We start from the raw sequence: 19133 nt of genomic DNA, 5'->3' as shown, positions 1-19133 counted from the left end.
AAATCAGCAATGTGTGAAATGTTTTTTCTACTAATGCACATGAAGGGTACTTTGTTTTCTAGTTCACACGGCTTACTTCCAGCAGCACCAGTTTGTGGCTCATTGACCTGCTATGGTATCTGGGTAATGTAACATGGGAAGTGAATGAGTTTGGTTGTGGTGTACCTGTATATCTGTAAATAATTTGGTCTTTTTCCCTTTTTTTGAAAAGTAAACAAAGTGTTAGTTCACTCCAAGAGAAACTCCAGAATTGGTGGCCTGGTTTACCTCTAATTACATAGGGAGAGATTTCTCTTGAAATCTCACATAATCAGAGAGTAGATGAACTTTTGCTGCTGGAGTTAAAAGAATGCTATTTCCTGTTGCCACTTAAGCCTGTCTGACAAGGCTCATCTCAAGAGGAAGTCTTTCCTTCTGATCCAAGAGGAGTGGCCCAGACTGCTGAGAGACATACAGTATAGACATGATAAGGAATCTAAACAAGATTTCCTGAGACACTGTCACTCTCCCTGTACTTTCCATACCAAACGGTTTCATCATGATGATCTACCACTGTAAAATAACTATTCAAAATCTCAACGTTGTAGTTTGACATTAACACTAATAAAGATACATACATGCATACAGCTAAAACAACCAGACTAAAACATCACAATATGTAGGATGTAGAAGCCTTTTCACTCACTCTGAAACACCATTACAGTTTTGAGTTCTGTCCAGTTATCCATTAGTGATATTTTAACTTTATTAAGACATCCTCCCTCTCCTCCCAGGTTTGCCAGCAAAGCACTGGTCGGTCCATTTATTCAAAGCTGGGGTTTTTATTTTTACATGATGTCCATCACAATAATGAAGTTAGAACCAGTCTGTTCAAGAGGTGGGCACAAACTGCGTGGTCTGGTCTCAATATGTTGCATGTTATTGACCCTGTATTGCACCTTATTTTCTAAAGAAAATGCTCAAACTGTAGGAGTGCATTTCCTGCTTCCATCAAGGGTAACAACGAAAGCTGATCTTTTTTTTCTTGTTTCAACATCAAAGATGACTTAACAATATTATTGGTGCTATTGCATTCATTATTTGTAGGAATTTCCATAATTGTAATTTATTCACAGTACATAATTCTGTGCAACAACCCTGCGCTAAATGTTGTTGTTATAAAATATCCGCCTAGTGATTGTAAAAAGTTTTTTTTTGTAGACATTACCCTCTAGTGGAAGTCACAAGCAATACAATGTCCCATTTCATTACAGTCCAGAATATTGTGCTTTTCAACAACAACAAAAATGTATCTACAAGTTCTGTGTAAGTGTTAAACCTCAGTTTTGAAACATTATCAGGATCACTGCACATTCTACTTCAGCTCTACCCTTAAGTACATCAATGTAAAATGAACAATAACTGTAGGGAAATCAAAAAGAGGATCACTAACATTAACTTTTTTTTTTTTAAATCATGTACTTCTGAAAAATATAAATCGATCTTTATTACATTCATCTTTTCCTGGTTTGACAAGGGAAAGACCAAAAATACTTTGAAATCTTTTGACATTGTGTGCTATGTTTTCTATTGACAGGTAAAACAATTAGATTAAAAAGGCACATTTAAAAAAATATGGTTAAGCGTTATGTTTGGGGGCCGTATACATCAAGCGTCTCATTAGGAGTGCTGAACTAAGATCAGGCCCATATGTAATATGCCTAAAGCTGTGTTTACACAGGCAGCCAATTGTGATATTTTTTTCCACTAATTGGTCTTTTGACCAATCACATCTGATTTTTTCTGATTTTTTCCAGAGCTGATCTGATTGTTCAGCAACCTATGTAATCTTATTTATTGTGATTTAAAAGGCAAAAATCCTACATCAGCATTCCTACTCTGAGACACTTGATACATACATTCCCTCACTGAAAGACAATATGAAAACCTGTCACCAAACACTACATATACACAATCTCTAAATGGTGTGTAAATTGAGAGCTGTGTACACTATGTTGGTGGTTGTGCAGATAAACCCAATCAGGTTGCATAGGTTGGACAGGCCATGATAGTGGCCAAAGGTGCTCTTGTAGGCCTTGTACTTGGGGTCCTGCTCCCTGAGTTTGGCGTAGGCTTCCCTCTGGCTCCCTATCCCTATTTGGTTCCCCAGACCATGCTCCTGCTCCACCTCCCGCAGCTTGAACATGACCTCTGTGGCAGACGGGCCAAACCACTGTGCGTTTAGACCTGCCATGATGACTGCCACAAAGTACAGAGCCATCTATAGGGGAAGAACAATTTTTATTCAGAATTGTCGATGACATAGGTGACGTCTATAATGTAGATACAACCATTATCTTAATCGGAAATAATCTTTACATGTTGATTGCGCAATCTGTATCGCTTCAGCGGTACAGATTGAATCCTGCCCTAAATTACAAAATAGAATGTGATATGACCTGAAGGCTTTCGTGCCAATCCAGCAGCTCTCTGGGGTGGTAGACTGCATACACAGCAAGGCTGACAAAGTTGCTGCCCAGTAGGCAATAGAAATAGACAGGGAACAGCTTGCTTTGCACCAGCCCAAAGGTGTGCAGTGTTACCTGCTTCACCAGTGCAACACCTGTGGGTGGGAAAAGGGATAATGCAAGTGAGAGAAATGGGGAGACAAATACTGTGCCTCAAGTTCTTAATCTTGGCTTCTTTTGATATGCCACTTCGAGTGTTAGCAAAACCCTACAATCTAACAGATTTCCTCTGCTCATCCCCTATCGATCCCAATATCATCACCTGCTATAAAGGAGACCCACAACTGCATTCCCCATGCAAATGACAGCACCAGCAGGTGCAGCACTTTCACCAAATCTGTTGGCTCCCCTTCTGTGACCATGGTATTAATCTGGGGGACAAAAAGAGAAAAAGTCCCAGATAAATGTTAGCAAGCAACCCAGATAAATGATTAAGTTCCATTACAGCATTGGGGACATAAAACCAAAAAACACATCCCCACTCAAAAGCACTCTAATTCAACAAAGACCTTTGGAAGCCCCTTCAAACAGCATAATTTGAGGACTGGAAAGTGGTCCGTCTACACGTTCAAGCTTGATTAACATGCAAGTGATAGTGGCTTCGAGAGATAAGAGTTCTGACCTGTTTACTAAGACTTCAAAGTTGGATAGCTAGCTATCTAGCAAACAAAAATTCTAAAAATGATATACTGTTAATTGAGGGTTAAATACTTAATTCAATATCACATTTTGGGAATTGGAAACCATAAGTGGAATGGCATTTGTCAGATAAACTACAAATGTCGCTAGCACAACTCATCTAACGTTAGCCAGCTAATATAGTAATTCGTAGCTAGGTGAGTTAAACAAACGCGCGCATATAGTGTTGTAGCGCATTCCAAAGAAAGGAAAATGGCTTCTTACTTGTTTGTCTTATTTTTTCCTTAAAAACTCAACTGAAAAATAACTACCTGGATGTGGTATGTTGACTGAAGGGAAACACTCTTCGCAACTCCCGTTGATCGAACACTAGAACAACACTTCCTCTCTCAAACGTAAATTTCCATTAACCACGCCCACCAAGCAATATCTACAAATCACATTATAAAAAAATGAATATTACGTTAATTATAACAAACCAATCATCAATAAGATAGAACGTATCCCCGCCTTGTCATTGTGACACCGTTTTTATCCACCCACTTACAATTTACTTAGCTCAGGTCAGTTGACATGGACGACAAGAGGGCCTTGGTGAGTTGAAAACACATTTGGCACTCAATGTCATACAGTACCAAAATAGTTTGTTATAATGATTTTTAATACAATGTCGATTGTTGTTTCAGTGTGAACCACCGCCACTTCCTGCTGAAGGTGTGTAAGTGTTTTTGTGTCAATGTGATCATCAGAAACTAACATAATTTGACAATGCCAGGTGTAATACTGCATGGTCATTGTTCACTAACTTTCTTGAGTTGTCATCTAGTAGCAGTAGGTGCATCTCAAGAGTCTCTCCGAGATGTTGTGGAAAGAATTAGGTCAGAGGTTGAAACACAAGCCAAGGTGACTAACTGCTTCCTGTAGAATGTAGTATTTTCCCCATATTCACGATTGTCTACTGTTTTCTTTGGTGGCTTGTTTTGGTTACTGTTTTATTCAGGGGATATTGTTTCAATTAATATTTGCTGTTTTGTAGACTATTGATTCCCTGTGCAAAACTCTAATCATGCACGAGGCAGAGAGAACCCAGAATCTCAATACCATGGCAGTCCTTCAATGTAAGGGAGGACACAACACAATCACGCCTGAAACACACCTGACTCTTGAGTCCCTGATTATTATTATTACTGTTTACTTGAGTTGAACCCTCTGTCATAAGGGCTAAATAGCACTGTCATAACAATGACTTAAAGATGACATAAACTGTCCTTCTGTCCTTGTTCCTCCAGCCGAGGTGCACCATTTGGCTGCACATGTTGCCGCCCAGCACCTTGAGGAGCGTTTTGAGGGTCTACGCTGTGAGGTCTCCACTGAGCTCCACTACCTGCGCAGTCTCCTGTCCCACTCTCCCTGCTCCTGTCCTACTCTCCAAGCCTCCTGCTCCAGCACTCACCCCTCAGACATCCAGAGGCAGGCTGCCATCAACCACATCTCTCAGGAACTCTACCACAGGTAGATCTGGATAAGGCAGTCTGAAGTGTGGTGTGGTGGGGATACTTTAGTGAACTACACTTACATGATGATAAGTAGACTTTAGCTCAGTGGGATAATGCAGTAATAACATGTAATTCCCTCTCCATTTCTGTGTATGTTGTCTGTTTCTTCAGTCGAAGAGTCCTGTGGGAGCAGATTGCTGAGCTAAGGGAGGAAGTCCACAACATTCATGGCCTGCTTAGCAAGTTTTTGATTTTATGTTTTTCAGAACAAGACCCTCTTCCATGATGTTGTTCTAATGGAGGGTTTTTTAAAACCTTACTCAAGTTTTCCTTTCCTTTTTAGAAAAATTAAGAGATGAAACTATGCGCAGATTGACAGAGAAATACTGCAAAGATATGGTATTTCAGAGCTCACATTTCTCTCCCCCAAATCACTTTGACCTGAATGATTTCACTCATCAAACAAATTATACAAACTTTACACTTGAAACAATCTTCTGAACTGTACTTGGGCTATAATGATTTGGACTGCTGAAGCTTATCTAATGTTATGTGACATGTTCTGGAATATGTGTCTATCTGTCTCCATTTTCAGTGCTTGGAGAGGATGATTGACAGCTATCAGATGAAGGACGACGCTCTCAAAATACAGAGGCCTCAGGACATGCTCAGGTCAAATGCAAGGTGAAAGCTCTGGGGTGAGGTTAGAGTAGACGAGCATGGCAAGCAATCTGACAGACTGCTATTGCTAAAGGAATTATGATGATGCATCCCTATAACAAGTGTTCTCCCCTAGGTCAGATGTTTCTGAGTTACAGAATAAGTTTCAGACTATAACAATATCGAAAGGCAAGGCTCCCAATAAAACAGGTAAGGTATATGGTAATTAACTTGCTGTTGATCTACAAAAGATGCAGCATTTGCATTGAAATACAAAGTGTATTTTTCTGTTTGCTGAGATCAGTTTTTATTGATAGATCAGTTTTTATTGCTGTGTGCATGGTCTCTTGCATCGCATACTAGGCCGAACTGAACGAATAGGACAGAGGGTTATGCCAGCCAATTCAGATTCAGATGAAGGGCAAAGTGGAACATGTGCCAAAGGAATGACACCAAAGATCAAAGAGGAAATCAATGTGTCTGCCAGGTAAATGAAAGCACACTAATATCCTGCTTTGCTGTTTCTCACCTATTACTGACAACAGTAATTCATGTTATCATCTAATTAATAAGCACACTTAATTTTATGTATATGTTATAAGGGTAACCACATTAGAAGTGAATTCTTCATTTTGTCTCTGTTGCAGAAGGAAATAAAGTTCATAGCTGGAATCCTCTATCAACCTTTTGCCCTACCTTGTCTCACACTGTCTTCTTTATGACAGCCAAATAAAATAACATTTGGTCTACTCTGACAATTATTTTCTGTTTGAGCTTTGTGCATTCAACACATTTCTTTATCAATAATTCACGTAAAAGGCTGTTATTTTTTTTATCAATAATTATGTACTGTAGACTATTAAACACATGAGGTTGGTGGCACCTTCATTGGGGGGGGACGGCTCATCCTAATGGCTGGAACAGAATAAATTAAATGGTAATCAAACTCATCAATACATTATTTCCATGTGTTTGATACCATTCAATTTATTCAAATCCAGACATTATTATGAGTCGTCCTCCCCTCAGCAGCCTCCTGTGGTAGACTACATAATCAATGTATATATTTTGGGATTGTATCAAAGAGGTTTATAAATTCTGAGAGGCGGGTTGATAATTTGTTTGACCAATGACAACCCTAAAAAGCGCCTTAATCTTCCAATCAGATGAAAGAGTTCAGAATAATTTCCGGATACAATTTCTATTTGTTAGCGTCATTACTTGGGTCATTTATCTGGTAAGAAAATGCTTAATCCAGCGTGTTTTATCATATGCTAACATGCAAACAACTAAATTATACATCCAGCACGATTTTAAATTACATGTGTGATTCTCCTATTTTTTTGTAAAATTGTGCATAGCTAGCATATTACAAAGCCAGCGTTAGTTAGCTAGCTAACACAAGCTAACTTTGTTTTCCTCGCGCTCTAACGTTACTAGCTAATACTATCTAGCTGCCTCTTCAGAAATCATCCCAAAATAAACGGTTCATGCAATTAACAATATTGTTGGAAATGTACTTGTAGAATTTGCAGGACGTTTTGTATAAAATGAAGTATTGTTGAGCTCCAATATTATAGCTGCAAGCTAAAAAAATGCGCGATGGCGGGGAACTAGTTACTACATATTTGTGTAGTGTGAACATGGCTCCAACAAGAGAATAGTAACATTAATCATCGACATCTGACTTTTTTAAATGAGCGAAAATAAAATATAATTTGAATTTATGTGGAAAATACGGTCCAAAAATGTGTTTGTTTACACAAGAGTAACGTATTAGCTCGCACATGCGTACTAGCAGATGGTCTATAGCGGCAGAATATTGATGCATTTATAACATCTCGTAAATTTGCAAATAGGGGCATAGGACTAGGGAAAATCTATTTCAACGCACCTCCAACTCGTAATTACTCATGGGAAACGTGTCTGTCATCCCTGTGCTCCAATTTGCTGGACTGCCCATATGATTAACTCTGTCTCTGACATCAACTACTAAGGCCAATACCTCGATAACAGCAATGTCAGCTGTTAAATTCAACAACAAAACATGATTTATAAAAGTGTTATTTTAACACTAATATGTCTATGAGCATGAAAGCTGTAGTTTTTCGTCCATGGTTGACACAGTTTGTTTGCCATTAACCAGCAATCGGCATTCTCAACGAGTTCAAAGCACATGAACCCACACATCTCGTTGTTCCCAGTTTACAAGTAGTATTTTCCGAGATTTCGAGATGACCGCAGCATATGACTTTTTGCCCAAAATCATATATCAGCACCATACAGTAGATATAATATATGCTAGCTAACACGATTGACCTAATTATTTATTGAATTTGACCGTCAACAGAACTTGTTTTGTAAAATTTAGCTATTGTATTTTACAGATTGTAGATCGAGAATGGGACGCCGAAAATCAAAGAGGAAGCCACCTCCCAAAAAGAAACTGACTGGTAACTTGGACACCCAATTCACCTGTCCCTTTTGTAACCACGAGAAGTCCTGTGATGTCAAAATGTAAGTTCACTTGGTTGTGTTGGAACAGTATATGGTTTGGCTGTAAAATATGATTAGTGATTACATGTTGATACATATCCTAACACCCTATTCAAATGCACATTTTCTTTTCTCTTTTCAGGGAACGCACTCGAAACACAGGAATAATATCGTGCACGGTCTGCTTGGAAGAATTCCAGACTCCCATTACTTGTATCCTTTCGATTCATTGATTGGATCATTATATTCAGTTATCTATACACCATATAGCTCACAGAATGGCTTGTGTATTTGTAAAAAAATAAATAATAATATTAATAATCTTTTAAATGCTGTCTTTACAACGGTACCTCCCAAATTAACTTTTCCTTGACATTTGTCTCCAGATCTTTCAGAACCAGTGGATGTTTATAGTGATTGGATAGATGCTTGCGAAGCAGCCAATCAGTAGCTGTGGTCCCCCTGACTCTATTCCTGTCTGACCTCACCCCTCATTCCCTATGATGGGTCACATATCTCTGGCTGGGCCAGGGCTTTGTCAAGTAGTGAATGTGGAGAACAAACGAAGACAGATAACACATCTGTGAAATCTTCATTGTCTACACAGTAATGGATCTGATATGAAGAAAGATACACTTCCTGTCCTCCCTCTCTGTGGCAGGGTGGGATGGGGGTAGGGCAATGAAATGTCCCAATGGTCCTGATCTTTGAGAATCCCACTAAGTTTCAAACCAGCTCATCATTTCTTATGTTTTATAGGCAAGCCTGTTGGTGGATATGTCTTTAGAGTTTCCCAAGCTGCCATGTCCCCCTTTACTGGAGAAAGTAGATTTCATTTGTAAAAATGTAAAAAAGGGGTAATCCTGTAGTTTTTATTTTGTTTTATGTCATGATTTTTATTTCAATAAAGTTTATTTTGTACGGGAATGACTTGATCAATAAACACATCAATGTAATTCACACCTAACTGCATCTGTCACATACTGCTGAAATGGTTAAAATATCTAGAACAAATATGAATGAAAATTAATCTGATATGGCCTGGTGGCAAGTTTTTCACTCACAACCCAAATTAAATAATTGTAATTTTGATGTGTTTTATTGTATTGCAGCTAATTTCATTGTATGTGAAAGCCAAATAAATACAAGATTTTCAGAATACAGAACAATTGATAGTCTGAACAACATGTTTTAGACCAGAGGGTAATATTGCCAATTGTATTTTGGCTAGGCACTGTTGGCTCTCATTCTAAACTAAAAACATTTTCTTAATGCACAACTGACTTCGTATATAGCTATTAGACATGTGACTATACAGAATAAGTTAGGAGCTTTAATAAAAGACACCTCTTGTGGTACATATGACTTTTACCTCAAGTCTGTGGAATGTAGTCTGTTTTTTTCCAAATGTTAAAGGGATTTCAAAACACTAGATGGCACACTAATGTAGGGGGAAAAAATGCAACATGGCCTTCAGATTATTACGGGCTCAGCATCAAACGACGTTCCCTTTAAAGTATTAAGCCTTCAAAAGTTTGACAAATCATCATTATAAATTCCAAAGGTCAGAACCTCAGGAGGGACTCAATATTTTATGTAGCTTTATCTCCAATACCTCCTATTTAAAAACATATTACAATACTGCCCAGTAACTGATATCAAGACCTTTCAAATTTAGCTTAAATGCATAGTTCACCCAAATTAAAAAATCACATTGTTTTCCTTTCTGTAAGCAGTCTGTGGACAAGGCATAACCAATCCATGCTTTGTACATGAGCATGCAAGGCATAGAGATGTGTTCTGTGGAACGTTCCAGGTGCAACACATGATCTTGAACAAACCTCTTAGCAAGCAAACAAGCCTGCTTTTCAAAGGTTTGGTCAAGCATGCACAGTTTAATGTTTAAACCATTAGCAGCTGTGTTAGGCTACATTATCCCGAGCATAAATATGTTGCAGACTTATGTTATTCATTTGCGACTGCTGGTACAAGGTGATTACTTAATGAATCCACAGAATGACTGTCACATCTTGCAGTGCTCAAAATCACATTACATTCAAGATCTGCAGTGGGTACCCCATATCATGTAGTAGTTAGTGATACAGGGTCTGCTGTATTGAGCTATGACTAAGTGGACGTTAATTAGACCGTTATCTTGTGTATAACAGCGTGCAGATGTTATGGCTCTCAACGACCTGGCTTTTCCGCCTTCTAGTCATAAGCAATTCTATCCATGTGCATATTCAACAAGGTGATGCAAAGTGCAAATAGCGCAGTAATATATTAAAGCTGTGTGCCATGGAGACTATATGGGGATTATAACTTGTCTCATGCAAACTGGCCTATATGACATCCACATTAACATAGCTGGCACAATGGCTAAAATTGAATCTGCATTGTTTACCACTAATGAAGTATGCGAGATGTGTTGAATACTGCTTATAATACTAAAAATATTCAAATCTATTGGCTTTTCACGATGCCTTTAGGGGCTCACATTAATTCAAGTATCAGGTTTGAGAACCCTACTACTGATCTTCTAATGATTTAAAGAATACTAGAAAAAATATTCCATCTGTGGTATAGAATGGCTGGTTGGCAGTCCTGTGAGCTAGAGCAGGGATGTCAGCGCAGTGCAGAGGTGCATACACAGACAAAGTCATAAGGAATACATCTGATCAAAGCTTTTAGTCCATGTCCCTGTGTCCTGGAAGACTCAGTCTGATTCTGTGGGCCCCGAGTCATCCAGAGGGATTGAATCCCAGAGCGAACTCCTGTTCCTCAGGGGTTAAAGGTTAACAGCAACATGTCGGTCACTTCTTTCCATTCAAGGGACTTTTTCCTTTATTCTCAATGTTTAAGCTGGATGGGGGATCTACAACTGAAAATCTATAAATAAAAAATGACATAACATTAAAGATTGATTAAGGAATGGGTCTCTTGACATTATTAGTATTTCTTAGTATTTATTTTCACCGTATTTGAATAGAAAAATCTCCATTGCAAAGGGAGAGAGGGGTGTGGGCCACTACATTCAATTGATTTAAAATAACAAGGTCAAAGAGATTGAACCAGGCATAAATCCCCTCAAAGGACAATTTTTTTTTGAATGGTTGATCACAAAAAAAACAGCAAGGGATGAGAATAATGAAAACAGTAAATAACAATTTGGGTGGTCTTGCTGGTGGAGAGGGGTTCTTGAGAGGAGGGGACTGGGGTTTTTCTGTTCTCTTTAGTCATAGTACATAGTACCGTCAAACTCAGCCCTCTCCCCGTTGTTGACGAATTCATCAGGGTTGGAGCAGTACTTGTTGTCGTAGACCTGCCGGGGGAGGCCGTATGTGGTCATGCCCTGTTGGGACGCCATCTTGTTGGTACCCATCTGCAGTGAGACGGTGGAGGTGTCGCATTCCTCCAAGCCCAGACTCTTGTCATAGATGTGTCTCCTGGTGCCAGGGGCCGTCATGCCAGACTGAGAGAGGGAGAGAGGAAGAAAAGCAGGGGAGGATTAGATATAGGCTACAAAGTGTGATATTTTATATCATATTAATTGCTTCCATGATAGGCAGAGAGGTAAAACTTCCAAGATGTGCAGAATGTTAGTCAATTCTATCTCTACCAGAGCATATCTATTTGTGAAATCAAATGGCGCCCCACCTGGTTGGCACCCTTATTGGTGCCCATCTGGAGGCTGATGGTGGACTGGTCCAGAGGGTTCTCCATTCCCCCCCTCGGGTCGTACAGGTGACGCCGCGTGCCATAAGATGTCATGCCCTTCTGGCTGGCAAGTTTGTTGGTACCCATCTGGACAGACAGGCAAAGGTAGTGCACTGGTTATGCCTGAACTATAATACCATTAAACCAATCCTATCGGCCAAACTAAAAACAAATGAAGTTATGTTATAACATGCTGCTACTACTACTTATATTACACCTGTAATAACAGTGATATCTTAGTGTATAAGGTGTATATGATACAAAGACTGTTCTGACCTGCAGGCCGATGACATTGCGCCCTTCCTTCAGCATGTCTGGGGCGAAACGGCGCTGGTGTGCTGTTGCATACTTCACTCCCATGTCATGCTTGGAGTGGAAACCTTTGGACTGGGCCTGGTGAAAGAGGGGAAGGTTAGAAAAAGTTATGGATCCTCACGTGAAGTAGAAGTAGGTTTCTTACAAGCCACTGACAATACTTTCTACATACAGTACTGTACAATGTACTGAGATTCCTCTATGGGTTTCCACTCACAATTCCAGCCAGGGTGATGAGCGTGCTCTGGACCTGGGTGTAGTTGGTATTCTCAAACAGGTCGTTGGCCTCAAACAGATCGTATGGCTTCATACCATAAACTGTGATGGCTCGGACAAAATTGCCAATGTTTTCCAGCTGGGCAATGAAAAGGAAAAAGAATTAGCCAAGAGCAAATGGTCCACTGAGGTAAAAGCAAGGGTCCAAACAAAGAGGACACCAGTTACTGAGTTATTTGTTATTTTGATATTGTCATGTTTCTTTAAATAGTCATTGTATTTGAGACTCAGGACTTCAGAATGATCAGCTGTGTGGGGTTTTCTTCAAAGCCCTACTCACCAGTTGGATAATATTTTTCTCTTTTATTCCTGACAAAGGGACCACCACATGTGAGTGCATTGATTCTTAGTAACATTGTATGTCATGGATGATTCTTGGAAGTGCCTCAACAAACACTTAAAAGTGCCGTTTTCTTTTTGAGTCTCATATAAAGAGATCTGAAGACGCACACTGAGATGTGCCTCATTAAACAACGTAGCTGCAGCTTGGAATGTAAATAAATAAACACTATGCCAAGCAAAAGACTACCTATCTGGTTACATATTTTAGTGAGTTCAGTGGATGAAAGGTATGGAGTGGAAAAAACGACTGACTCTTGGCATGCTTATGCTGCTCAATACTAAGCAAAGTATCTATAATAACTATAGCCTACTGCATGTCATGATGGGCATGATGTTATATAATAATACAAAAACAATAATTCTGTCTCAGAACAAGCTTACCTGATGCCAGTTTTGAGGGGAAGTGTTAATCTTTTTCACAGATCCTGGCTGAAGTGTGTTGATAAGTCTACACACAAGGAAAGAGAAAGCACAGAACAACAGTCAAAATACTGTTCTGACTTTGAGTGGACCAGTCATCATTAACAGTGGGGAAATGAATGAGACTGAACGATATTGGAAGCCACAGAAAGTAATATGGTGATATGACACACAATACGCTATGCCATTCTGCATGACATTCTGCACGGCCACAGTACTGAGGAGAGTATTGCACACTCACTCGCACAAGATGACCCCATCCTTTAGGTTCTCCATGAAAGGATCAGCAATCTTCTTGCCTGTTACGTCCTGGATCCACAGCCTCAGCTCCTCCTCCTTCTGGGGGTCATACTTATGGGCCAACTGAAGAGGCAGAGGTCAAAGGTTATACAGTGCATTCGGAAAGTATTCAGACCCCTTCACCTTTTCCACATTTTGTTACATTTCAGCCTTATTCTAAAATGGATTAAGTTATTATTTTTAAGCTACACACAATACCCCATAATGACAAAGCGAAAACAACGCAGTGAAGCGGTCTGAATACTCTCTGAATGCATTGTAAATGTGTTGGATTTGACTGCATCCTAACATCTGCAGACACTCAGGTTAATGTCTTGTAACTGTCAGTTCTGCGTGATGAATGATCTTGTGACAGGTGCTTGGCTACCTGAAAAATACAAATGATCTTACAACAAACTGTAACTATAGTAAACGAGTCATTGAACTATGATATTCATCAGAGCTATTATCCCTCCATCTCCCTTTTCCTTTCTCATCTTGTAACAGAGGGATAACATTCCTCTCCACTTTCCCTTGAAGGCCTACCCTTTGTAATAAAACCTAACTATGAAGATTAGAGTTAAAAAACAACAGGAAGAAATTTTAAAATGGCCATGGGACATTCCTGCATGGAGAAACACTGATTCTCCGCTTCCTTGTATTTCCCTATTGGCACAAACACATCCCCCTAATACCAGAAATTCTATGGTGGGTCTGTAGCCCCCCTCTCACTCTGCACTTTCTCCTTTTCTGAATTTTCTGCTCACTCACAGTCTGGGAGAGAGCTTGTGAGACCAGGAGCCAACACAAACAGGTATTTCAAAGCAGCAGGGTTTGCGTAGCTTCCAGTCCATCACACCAAACTTGGGAGAAACAGCTCTCCCTATTACTCCTCCCTGTGCTCCCTCTCTCCCTCTGGGTTTTCCGGAATCTGTCCTTTTACAGTGAGGCGCTCTACTCAGGCAAACCACATCTGATAATGAGATGCCAAGACCTGAAGACAGCACTTGCATCCAGCCAAGGTATTTTGGTCTGAGTTTCATTTAACTGTGTCAGGAGGTCAGGAATGTAATCAGAACTGGTTCATTTATTTCAAAATGTATAAGCCTTTGATGCCAAAATTGGCACCTATCCATTGATTCTATCAGTGTTTTTCATGTATGAACTCAGTGGAGAGAATATAAATTAAATCAGTGTAGGCCATGGCATAAGGAATAAAATGGTTTAAGTTGATACAAACAGGGGTGAAAGTAAGACAGAACTGTCCGGTATGGAGTACCGGAAAAATACAGAGTGGGTGTACGTCATACCGGTAAAACATGAACCTATCACGATTATTAAAATAGATTTCAAGAAAACTGTAGGCTATCACACTATTTATCATACCGCATGTCATTCGCATGAAAAATGAGCGAATAGACTTGAAAACTTGTGGAATACGCTCCAAAATGCAGTGTGGTTCAACAACAACACTGACACTTTGATAAGGCAGAGATGAGTGGCCAAGACCGAGATGCGCGCGGACAGCAGTGTACACATCAATTCAGGTTACAAGACTTGTGTAGGCCCAATGAAGGACAATCACCGAATGTCATTCAGAACACTTTGGTGTTTTGTAAGTGATGTCTCTTTGCATTTATCAAAAGGCACTGCTGTCTGGATGCCGGAATTATTTTAGCGTGGAGTAGCCTAATAGTTGGAATAGTAACTGAAGTCTGGACACTGACTGTAGGCCTCACATGTCGCCTATTATAATGTTAACTCCTGCAGAATTAAGTGTTCCTCGCAGTAAAATTATAGACCAAATGTTAATTTTGTCTCGGGAACAGGAGTAGAGAAATACGATGTATTTATTTCAGCATCTTGACAGAATGAGATTGAGGCTTTTAGGGACCTTTTGTGTAGCCTTAAAGTGCAATTTTCATCAGCTACATAAAAACTGACAGTATTTCATTTTCAGCCACATTAAATATGCATCCAAGCAGTGGCGGTTCTAGACCATTTCAACTGGGGGGCCAAGCTGGGGCCAGTTGTACTGTTAGAGGGGCCAGTTACATTAGATATTATTGTTGCCATATCGTTTTCTTCACTGCATTGCAGGCATTAGCAGGCAAAAGACCATGTTCATAATCATCGTTGCCACTGTCTAATAACGGATGTAAAAAAAGAACGATAGGAAAAATTTGTTACGCAAATTTTTTTTCATACTCCACATTTAGGGGGGCCACAAGGTGGTCCAAAATTGTTGTCACAGGGGCACTGGCCCCCCCTGCCCCCCCCCCCCCCCCCAAAAAAAAACTGCTAGTGCATCCAAGACGAACTGAAATACTATCAGAAACATGTTGGATCGTTTTCACAGCTTTTCATTTCCTTTAAACCGGTCAAACAGATGTCATTTGGAAATCTCCCTGGTCTCTAAACGTCCTCGCTCCGTGAGAGAAGCAGAAATGAAAGAGAAACTTTAACTATGTCACCTATACTGAACAAAGATTTAAACGCAACATGCAACAATCAAGATTTTACTGAGTTACAGTTCATAGAAAGAAATCAGTCAATTGAAATAAAATCATTCACATGACTAGGAAGGGGCGCTGGAGGGCAGGCCTGGGATGGCATAGGTCCACCAACTTGAGAGACAGGTCCACCCACTGGTGAGTCAGGCCCAGCCAATCAGAATGAGTTTTCCCCACAAAAGTGCTTTATTACAGACAGAAATACTCCTCAGCACCCCCACTCCCCCTCCTCAGACGATCATGCAGGTGAAGAAGGCAGATGTGGAGGTCCTGGGCTGGCATGGTTACACGTGGTCTGCGGTTGTGAGGCCAGTTGGACGTACTGCCAAATTCTCTAAAACAACATGGTAGGCAGCTTATAGTAAAAAAAATGTACACTAAATTGTCTGGCAACTGCTCTGTTGGACATTCCTGCAGTCGGCATGCCAATTACATGCTCCCTCAAGACATCTGTGACATTCTGTTATATGACAAAACTGCTAGTGGCCTTTTATTGTCCCCAGCACAAGGTGCACCTGTGTAATGATCATGTGGTTTAATCAGCTTCTTGATATGCCACACCTGGCAAAGGGGAAATGCTCACTAACAGGGATGCAAACAAAATAAGCTTTTAGTGCATATGGAACATTTCAGGGATCTTTTATTTCAGCTCATGGAAAATGGGACCAACACTTTACATGTTGCATTTATATTTTTGTTCAGTATAGATTGTAGATGATGCACTGATCATTCTATCGATTTATGCCATCATTAGCAAGGCATTATCTAGTATTCTAGATGATCATCAAGTAATGACAGAAGAGGAGCTGTAAGGATCTAATTATAGACAAGTTGACTAACAAATGTTACATAATAAAAAGCAGAAAAATATCTAAATATAGCTTAAAAACTATTCCCGCACCTCCTGTTGTTCAGACGTACCTGAGTAACTTGCGCAGGTAGCCTACATTAGCCTTTTGAAGTAATTGATTGACAATCAGATGAAAACTCATGACAGGTCATGTTTATGCCACATTAAAAGGTAGGCTAATACATTTGAAAAGTTAAAGGACAAATCTTTACTATTAGGCCTGTAGAGATCCTATTACATTAATAGGGATTCTATATGTAATTCTATGATTAGGCCCATATAGATTTTCTTTAAGTGTGTACACACATAGGAGGTCCCTGTACCGGGAATACATTACATTTACTTTCACCCCTGGATACAAACAATCATGTTGAAGGTTGACATTCCAGTGAATCCACAAGGCCTTGTTCTGTCTGCCTCTCCTCTGCCTCAACAGTGTTTTGTCATTCCCCACTGGAGTGTAAATTGTTTACAGAGACACTTGCTCAGGTTGTAAGACAGAGCTCAGGGACACCTTAAAAGGAGGTTTAGGTTGCTGACGTACCTATCTGTCAGTCTCTGGAGCATATCCACTGTCATCGGATGTCATGCCACTGGCGCTTACCATCCACAATCTGGCATTAGCATTATGATGAACTTCCATGGCCTCACAACCACCATATATATATATATATATATATACATACACACATATATATACATATATATACATACATGTATATATACATATATACACACATATATATACACACATATATACATACATATATATATATATACATACATATACACATTATATACATATACATATACATACATATACATATACATACATATACATATACATATACATACATATATATATTATATATATATATATACACACATATATATACACACACACACATATATATACATACATGTATATTTACATATATACACACATATATATACACACATATATACATACATATATATATATATATACATATACATATACACATTATATACATATACATATACATATACATACATATACATACACATATACATACATATACATACATATATATATTATATATATATATATATACACACATATATATACACACACACACATATATATATATATATATATATATACACACACACACACACACACATATATATATATTACATTCACTGACTGATACACTATTGAATATGACCTATTTCTATACTACAGCACTAATGATGGCACTAACCATGGTGGCCAAGTATAAGGAAATGTTTGTTTGAAGAGTGCCCCTATGAAAGTAGGGATAGGAAACCACTATGTATGCAGGAACCACGGCTCTTCCAACACGATAAGGTTGATGATAGGGACAGCAAATTCAGTTGTCAATGACAGACATGGAGTTGGGAGTTCTGGAATAGTTATTTGATCCCATTGGCAGAGTCATGCTGTGTCCAAGCTGAACATTGGTTGTCAGCAGTTATGTTACACACACACATTTTGTGCATCAGTCATTGCACTGTCACTGAAAATACAATCTCTCCCAAACATCAGTGGATGTTGACAACAATAACAAAGCGGACAAACTGCCACTTATTTTGTAAAATAGCTTAGGGATGGGTCTGTAGAAATGTAACCACCGATGGGTTCTGATGATGGGGTAAGAACAAGGAACTAAGCTAATGAAGGATTTCTAAGTCATATTCTTCAATAATCAATGGGTATCATGAATTTAAAAGTCCAAAATGAATGTAGCGATCACAGATTGCCTCTTTAAAAAATATGTACATACTGGTAGCCTTCTAGAGACACCTTGAAATCAGGCCTTCTGGGCTCATCTGGGAGTAATTCTGTCATTGTGCTCTGTGACAGACAGGTGAGGTGATATCACTTGTAATCTAAACGACCCAGTTCAAAGTTATGAATCAGAGACAATTGGTTTGGATGCCCTCACATATTAAACGATAAAGTAAACTGTCAGAATGGTAGGCTGCCATTTATCAGTATAGGCCTAGGCCCTAGGCCTAATGATTAATCCATGATCACCATTGACAGTCCAATTTGACGGTCCAAAAAGCCTATTCGACAAAATCTCCTAACAGAAAGCAAAAATATATTATTGGCCCTCGATATACCATTGGTTCCCCTACAACTAATACATCTGAGAAGATGCACGTACTGACAACAAGACATGTGAGCTTCAAGTGCGCACCTTCCTGAGCGCGAGCATTCTCTTGGCCCACTGATGCAAATTACGCAAAGACCCCATTCTTTTCATTTCAATTAAAAGGAAAGCTACATGACATGCGAGATACATACCTTACTTTTGACCTCGGCAGAAAGTCCGAAGGATGGTCCACCTTTGAAATTCTTTGACATAGTTTTATCTTTGATTATTCACAGAGATTTAAAAATGGTGAAATACACCCCTCTATCCTGGCACGAGAAAACCCACAGCAAAGTCCTCTTTCTCCCTGGACTCCAATTATATGACAGACCCGCGGATGTTGCAGGAGTATTCAGATTCTGTAACGTTCTTGCTCGCTGTGGTGAGGCTGTGGACCACTTTGCAACACTTTTCTCAATCTTTTTTAAACTCTTCCCATCTGTGGATTCCTGGAGTGCGGC

At 39.4% G+C, this 19133-nt stretch overlaps 4 protein-coding genes across 8 annotated transcripts; 2 read left to right on the top strand and 2 right to left on the bottom strand.

Annotated features, from left to right (window-relative positions):
• Positions 1 to 801: 801 nt before the first annotated feature.
• On the bottom strand, positions 802 to 3576 carry LOC106596625 (transmembrane protein 205). 2 transcript variants are annotated; one of them, XM_045720357.2, is made up of 4 exons: positions 3458 to 3576; positions 2770 to 2878; positions 2439 to 2602; positions 802 to 2260 (listed from the first exon to the last, which is right to left on the bottom strand). In XM_045720357.2, the coding sequence occupies exons 2-4, from the start codon at positions 2867 to 2869 to the stop codon at positions 1958 to 1960; spliced, it is 567 nt and encodes a 188-aa protein (XP_045576313.2). In that variant the 5' UTR covers positions 2870 to 2878; positions 3458 to 3576; the 3' UTR covers positions 802 to 1957. The 2 variants fall into 2 exon arrangements, with proteins under 2 accessions (XP_045576313.2, XP_045576314.2); XM_045720358.2 differs by having other exon boundaries at positions 3411 to 3529.
• Positions 3577 to 3630: 54 nt separating this feature from the next.
• Positions 3631 to 6060, top strand: LOC106606964 (uncharacterized). 3 transcript variants are annotated; one of them, XM_082976524.1, is made up of 10 exons: positions 3631 to 3740; positions 3833 to 3860; positions 3976 to 4049; positions 4183 to 4264; positions 4436 to 4658; positions 4814 to 5041; positions 5238 to 5326; positions 5439 to 5512; positions 5666 to 5789; positions 5950 to 6060. In XM_082976524.1, exons 1-6 carry the CDS (start codon positions 3720 to 3722, stop codon positions 4926 to 4928), a joined length of 543 nt encoding a protein of 180 aa, XP_082832650.1. In that variant the 5' UTR covers positions 3631 to 3719; the 3' UTR covers positions 4929 to 5041; positions 5238 to 5326; positions 5439 to 5512; positions 5666 to 5789; positions 5950 to 6060. The 3 variants fall into 3 exon arrangements, with proteins under 3 accessions (XP_082832650.1, XP_082832649.1, XP_082832648.1); XM_082976523.1 differs by having other exon boundaries at positions 3632 to 3740; positions 3973 to 4049; XM_082976522.1 differs by lacking the exons at positions 3631 to 3740; positions 3833 to 3860 and having other exon boundaries at positions 3899 to 4049.
• Positions 6061 to 6463: 403 nt separating this feature from the next.
• On the top strand, positions 6464 to 8725 carry LOC106601365 (elongation factor 1). The gene is made up of 4 exons (XM_014193542.3): positions 6464 to 6539; positions 7690 to 7819; positions 7941 to 8011; positions 8185 to 8725. Exons 2-4 carry the CDS (start codon positions 7704 to 7706, stop codon positions 8247 to 8249), a joined length of 252 nt encoding a protein of 83 aa, XP_014049017.1. The 5' UTR covers positions 6464 to 6539; positions 7690 to 7703; the 3' UTR covers positions 8250 to 8725.
• On the bottom strand, positions 8657 to 19133 carry LOC123743428 (calponin-1). Of its 2 annotated transcripts, XM_045720353.2 has the most exons (8): positions 18825 to 19133; positions 13110 to 13231; positions 12830 to 12896; positions 12048 to 12185; positions 11792 to 11908; positions 11456 to 11602; positions 11051 to 11270; positions 8657 to 10687 (listed from the first exon to the last, which is right to left on the bottom strand). In XM_045720353.2, the coding sequence occupies exons 1-8, from the start codon at positions 18882 to 18884 to the stop codon at positions 10674 to 10676; spliced, it is 885 nt and encodes a 294-aa protein (XP_045576309.1). In that variant the 5' UTR covers positions 18885 to 19133; the 3' UTR covers positions 8657 to 10673. The 2 variants fall into 2 exon arrangements, with proteins under 2 accessions (XP_045576309.1, XP_045576308.1); XM_045720352.2 differs by having other exon boundaries at positions 8657 to 11270.

The sequence above is a fragment of the Salmo salar genome, chromosome 06 (genome assembly GCF_965601325.2).
Source record: "Salmo salar chromosome 06, fSalSal1, whole genome shotgun sequence".
Taxonomy (NCBI): domain Eukaryota; kingdom Metazoa; phylum Chordata; class Actinopteri; order Salmoniformes; family Salmonidae; genus Salmo; species Salmo salar.
The sequence above is the reverse complement of the archived record's forward strand: the minus strand, read 5'-3'. Positions and strand labels throughout refer to the sequence as shown.

What these genes read in the sequence shown, in the direction of transcription:
- LOC106606964 (XM_082976522.1), top strand. Translation starts at nt 3,915, where the DNA reads ATGCCAGGTGTAATACTGCATGGTCATTGTTCACTAACTTTCTTGAGT. An exon ending in AGGTTGAAACACAAGCCAAG is followed by an intron (nt 4,050 to 4,182) that starts GTGACTAACTGC and finishes GCTGTTTTGTAG; the next exon opens with ACTATTGATTCCCTGTGCAA. An exon ending in TACCATGGCAGTCCTTCAAT is followed by an intron (nt 4,265 to 4,435) that starts GTAAGGGAGGAC and finishes TTGTTCCTCCAG; the next exon opens with CCGAGGTGCACCATTTGGCT.
- LOC106596625 (XM_045720357.2), bottom strand. Translation starts at nt 2,869, where the DNA reads ATGGTCACAGAAGGGGAGCCAACAGATTTGGTGAAAGTGCTGCACCTG. An exon ending in GTGGGTCTCCTTTATAGCAG is followed by an intron (nt 2,603 to 2,769) that starts GTGATGATATTG and finishes TCCCACCCACAG; the next exon opens with GTGTTGCACTGGTGAAGCAG. An exon ending in ATTGGCACGAAAGCCTTCAG is followed by an intron (nt 2,261 to 2,438) that starts GTCATATCACAT and finishes CTTCCCCTATAG; the next exon opens with ATGGCTCTGTACTTTGTGGC.
- LOC106601365 (XM_014193542.3), top strand. Translation starts at nt 7,704, where the DNA reads ATGGGACGCCGAAAATCAAAGAGGAAGCCACCTCCCAAAAAGAAACTG. An exon ending in AAGTCCTGTGATGTCAAAAT is followed by an intron (nt 7,820 to 7,940) that starts GTAAGTTCACTT and finishes TTCTCTTTTCAG; the next exon opens with GGAACGCACTCGAAACACAG. An exon ending in ATTCCAGACTCCCATTACTT is followed by an intron (nt 8,012 to 8,184) that starts GTATCCTTTCGA and finishes ATTTGTCTCCAG; the next exon opens with ATCTTTCAGAACCAGTGGAT.
- LOC123743428 (XM_045720352.2), bottom strand. Translation starts at nt 18,884, where the DNA reads ATGTCAAAGAATTTCAAAGGTGGACCATCCTTCGGACTTTCTGCCGAG. An exon ending in CCCCTCAAAACTGGCATCAG is followed by an intron (nt 12,186 to 12,829) that starts GTAAGCTTGTTC and finishes TTCATTGCCCAG; the next exon opens with CTGGAAAACATTGGCAATTT. An exon ending in GCAATGTCATCGGCCTGCAG is followed by an intron (nt 11,603 to 11,791) that starts GTCAGAACAGTC and finishes CTGTCTGTCCAG; the next exon opens with ATGGGTACCAACAAACTTGC.